At 28.4% G+C, this 4,752-nt stretch overlaps 1 protein-coding gene across 2 annotated transcripts in view; it reads left to right on the forward strand.

Moving 5' to 3' along the window:
- Positions 1 to 532: 532 nt before the first annotated feature.
- LOC100162288 (peptidyl-prolyl cis-trans isomerase-like) overlaps positions 533 to 4,752 on the forward strand; it is a 5,510-nt gene continuing 1,290 nt past the window's right edge. The window contains exons 1-5 of one of the 2 annotated variants that reach the window (XM_008184157.2): positions 533 to 742; positions 1,153 to 1,342; positions 1,899 to 2,032; positions 2,948 to 3,037; positions 3,140 to 3,247. In XM_008184157.2, coding sequence (XP_008182379.1) covers positions 1,260 to 1,342; positions 1,899 to 2,032; positions 2,948 to 3,037; positions 3,140 to 3,247 — 415 coding nt within the window. In that variant the 5' untranslated portion in view covers positions 533 to 742; positions 1,153 to 1,259. 2 annotated transcript variants of the gene reach the window in all.

Here is a 4,752-nt window from a genome sequence, read left to right on the forward strand (position 1 = left end):
GATATAATTCCGTGGTATTAAGACGCTTATGCACGACCTTCCCAAAAGATAGTCCCGCGGACTAAGATTATAGTGTGTCTAGATTATAAATTGGGTGACGTATCAGTGTATCACCATTGAACTATATGATAATATATATATATATCATATAGTTCAATGCGTATCACCTAGATCCCCGTCCTACTAGATCCCCTGTGGTCAACTATATCCTCGTGGGTCAATTAGTTCCCCTGTAAGCTAAATCCCCTTGGGCCATCTAGATCCAATTATCCATATATACGGTCTTTAAGATCACCAAATTTATATTTTCCCCTAAAGATCTACCAGAAATTCGTTGGTCCATACCGGTATACATTTCCCCTTAAAATGAATACCGGTATAAAGTAAAGAAATTTGTTTGCGATACCGGTTTAAAATATTTGTTATACCGGTATCAAAACAGTTGTACCGGTATAAATGTGTAATTTTGTCCACTAACCTGTAAAATAATTACGGATATATCTTAGTCCGTGATAATAATATATTGTTCTATGATAATATTAAGTATTAACTAAACAGAAAACAGTAAACTCAGAATAATTGAAAGTAGTCATTACTCATTAATCATTATTATTTATTAATATTAAATACGTATTATAATAACAAGAAATCATAGGAGCACACAATACAGATTGATTGAAAATTGTTTTTTGTTATAGTCTACAATAGTCAATAGCCAATAGACATACAAAATAAATTTTAGGTAGGTGTATAACTTTATTTTTGAATTACCTACCTCTTAATTCATCAAAATGCGGAAATAGATTTAAATGTACACAATGTTATTGTTATAACTTGTTAGTTGTTATAGTGAGGTAAATTCGCTAAGCTAGACCGGTTTAAAATTATCCCACATTATCACACACTGGAATAAAAAACCATGTAAATGATATGGTCCAAACGTCCCGGTGCATTATTTTTCACACCGGTTTAGTCTAGCAAATTTCTAGATCAACGTTGTTATGTACCTAATATAAATGAAAATTTTTAAGAGCATTATTACTCTTTTTTCTTACCTTAAAAGAGTGGTAAAGTATCTTAATGTTATGTTTTATCTTTATTAATAATGCAGAATGCAGATACCTATTTAATAATTTAAATATATCATTGCAGAAACTGGGAAAAAAACGTTTGAATCATCACTGAATAACAGATTACTGAGCACGGAAGATTATTATTGAATAAATCGTTGACTGATAAGGTTTAAAAAAATAATAAAAATGAAAGATTCAGTTATGATCCATGGAGCTGGGGGTATCCCGGACAAATCGTGGAGACCACAATTTGGAATTATTGAGACTACGTAAGAATCTACCACACAACAATTTTTGGAACTTTTCTACTGTACCGGGCACCCTTTTTCTAGCAATTTTTTTTTTTTTAACGTATGTAGTTAAGTACGTTAAAAACAATGGTGAAGTCAGAATTTGGCGCGTGAACTTAGTTTTGAAGTTATGGGCTAATGAAGTTCACTATTTTGCTATTTTGGAACAAATCTACTTTACCGGACACCCTTTTTTTTTCAAAATACGTGGTTTTTTATGCTTAATTCAAAACTGTTTGAAAAATTTCCCAGAAACTTATCGTTCAAAAGTTATGGAAGTTCAAAGCTGCGGTGATTATGCATGTATCGGCACAAAAATTATTAAACAATTTAAATCTATGTTATGTCGCTGCGCTCCGAAATAATGAACTTCATTAGGCCATAACTTCAAAACTAAGTCCGTGCGCTAACTCGGACTTCACCATCGTTTTCAGCGTACTTAACTACATAAGTTTCAAAAAAAAAAAAAACGCAATAAAAAGGGTACCCAGTATAGTAGAAATATACCGAATTTTTACTTACTCTGTTACTTTAGGATGGGTCAAATAACAATTGAACTATATTGGGATCATGCTCCAGAGACTTGCCGTAATTTTGCAGAACTTTGTAGACGTGGTTATTATAATAATACAAAATGTCATAGAATTATTCGCAATTTTATGATTCAAGGTAAGAGTTTAATATATATTACAATTTTAAATAGATCAAGACTTATAATATTCTAATATTTTATCTTAATTTAAGTAAGATAAATGTATGTCACAGGTAATGCAGGTTTAAAATTACATTAATTTTTATTTCTATAAGTACTATTTTGTAATTCTATTTGTTTAAAATTAAAAATTTTTATTATTTGAATTAAAACGACTTTACCACCACCTTGTTTATCTTACGAGGTTTAACTGACAGTAATATATTTAAAGTTTAGAATTTTGATGCAGTCTTTGTGCATTAAAATATAATTGTATACCTTTACATAAATATTGAATTTAATAACATAATAAAATGTACATTATACTTCACTGTTACATTAAAATATTTAATAAATTATTTATTACTATCCACAAAGCTATTATTTTACCATCTGTTTGTCACCTATCTGATGTGTTTTTTAAAGTTTAAACTGATTTTGAAATATTTTTAATGTAGAGATTTATCTATATGCTAAATACTTAAATAATTCTATGACTTTTTTAATGACTATCTATTATAGTCTACTAACACTATAACTAGGCCTGCTCGATAGTCATTCGTTAGACTCGATTGTCGATAGTGTCAAAATAATCAATATTTATTTATTTCTTAATTATATCGATTAATCGATACTATCGCCTACAAAAACTGATTAATCGATATATCGGCACAGGCCTAACTATAACTCACAATACTTTGATCAATATTAGAAGACAATTCAGTTGGATGTGGCATACAGACTGTAGCCATTATGTCTTATTAGTAGTTACTTATATCTAACTTAGTGCTTGTATGGTAAATACTAATTTCTGCCATCATTCTTTCTCATACTATAGTATTAAACTGGATGTAAATAAAATAAAATTATGATATAACTATTGTTAATTTTAGGTGGTGATCCAACTGGCACCGGCAGAGGGGGTACATCAATTTATGGTACTCATTTCGACGATGAAATTCATGATGATCTTAGACATACAGGTTAAATAAATTATACGTTTTATATTTAAACGAATATTGTTCAATATACATTTTTAATTTCACAGTTCTATTAATATTTAATGTATTATTATATTATTTTAGGAGCAGGTATTGTGTCTATGGCTAACTCAGGACCTAATACAAATGGTTCACAATTTTTCATTACATTAGCGCCAACTCAGTGGCTTGATAAAAAACATACAATTTTTGGTAAATATATAAACTAATACTATTAGGGAATCATATAAAATTCAATAGGAATTTTCAAAAAAAAAACCTGTGTGTGTCATACTCGGCTGAAGTGAATACTTAAATGAATATTTAACTTTGATTCGATCTATGTAAAAAAATATGATATATTTGTTTTTGAATATTGTTTAGTGTAGCGTGGAATAGGTAAACAAAAGTAGAGGGGTGCACAATGCTTCCCGTACCCCACTTCTGGTTCTCTGTACTATATATTAAATTCTGTGGCTTCGGCAAGTTCAAGGGCAGACTGGGATATCAGGAATTTTCCCTGTGGGCCACTACTCATATAATTTGTTATTATTATATATTTATAATAAAATTGATATAAATATTTTGTATTTTCGTATTATAACACACACAAATTGTTGTTTATATTAGGTGTTTAAGGTTTTAGATTTCGGTTCGGCTGATTATCTTCCCCTTTGGTATCAATTCATTATCAAAAATTATTATTTATAACTAGGGTATGGATTTCTGAATTTGGGGAACATAAGAAAAGTGGGGCGTTGGTAGTATGTAAGAATGGGGGCATCTAATGCTAAGTGTTAAATGGGTCCAGCATCACATAAGAAGTATTCACTTCAAAAACTACAAATACTTACTTATTGACAATAATCAAATAGTTCTTATATGGCTATAATTATAGTGCTACACACTTATCAAATTGAAAAACTGGAATTTTTACACAAAATCTGTTTTCGAGAAAATTTTTGTTATTTCGTTGTAATTCAAAAACAAATAACTAGACACATGAAAATTTCGCTAAATTTTCATATTTTGATTCACTATACTCCATAAAATTTTTAAAATATTTTGACTCTTTTTGAGCTGTTTACAGACATTTTTAGTTTCCATTTTTTTTATTTTTTTTTTTTATGAACATCAATAAAATTGTATTTGTTTGTTAAAAAAGCTTGAAAATTTAATACAAGGTTCCTATATAGGAACCAAAGGCAGATGAAAAAAAATTAAAAATCCATAGTCACAATTTTTTTTTATAAGCATCTAAAATTTCAGAAATTCATGAAAAATTTTCTTTTTAAATCTAAGATTTGAAAATGTAATATAAGATTCCTCATGAGTTTTTCTACCTTTTTCAAAAAAAAAATGTCTACAAGCAGGTCTAATTAAATTTTTATGAGCGTTTGAAATTCATATTTTTACAACATTTGATATTTACCCGATTTCTCATGTTACGGTTTTCTTATTTTGTTGTAATAGAACGAATGACTGTAGATACTTGAAAATTTCACTAAATGTTTATATTAGCATTTTCTATACAGGGTGATTCTTTTATCAAACAACACTCATTATTTCAAAAAGTGTAAGTTTTTTTGAAAATATTTTTTTACATACTTTCAAGTCGCTTATAAAACAACGTTTTCCTTAAAAAATTATATTTTTAAATATTTTTTATCCTTATAATTTTTTAAGTTTTTTACTTTTTTGAATGACAACATAGGTTT

This window comes from Acyrthosiphon pisum, chromosome A1 (assembly GCF_005508785.2).
Source record: "Acyrthosiphon pisum isolate AL4f chromosome A1, pea_aphid_22Mar2018_4r6ur, whole genome shotgun sequence".
NCBI classification, from domain to species: domain Eukaryota; kingdom Metazoa; phylum Arthropoda; class Insecta; order Hemiptera; family Aphididae; genus Acyrthosiphon; species Acyrthosiphon pisum.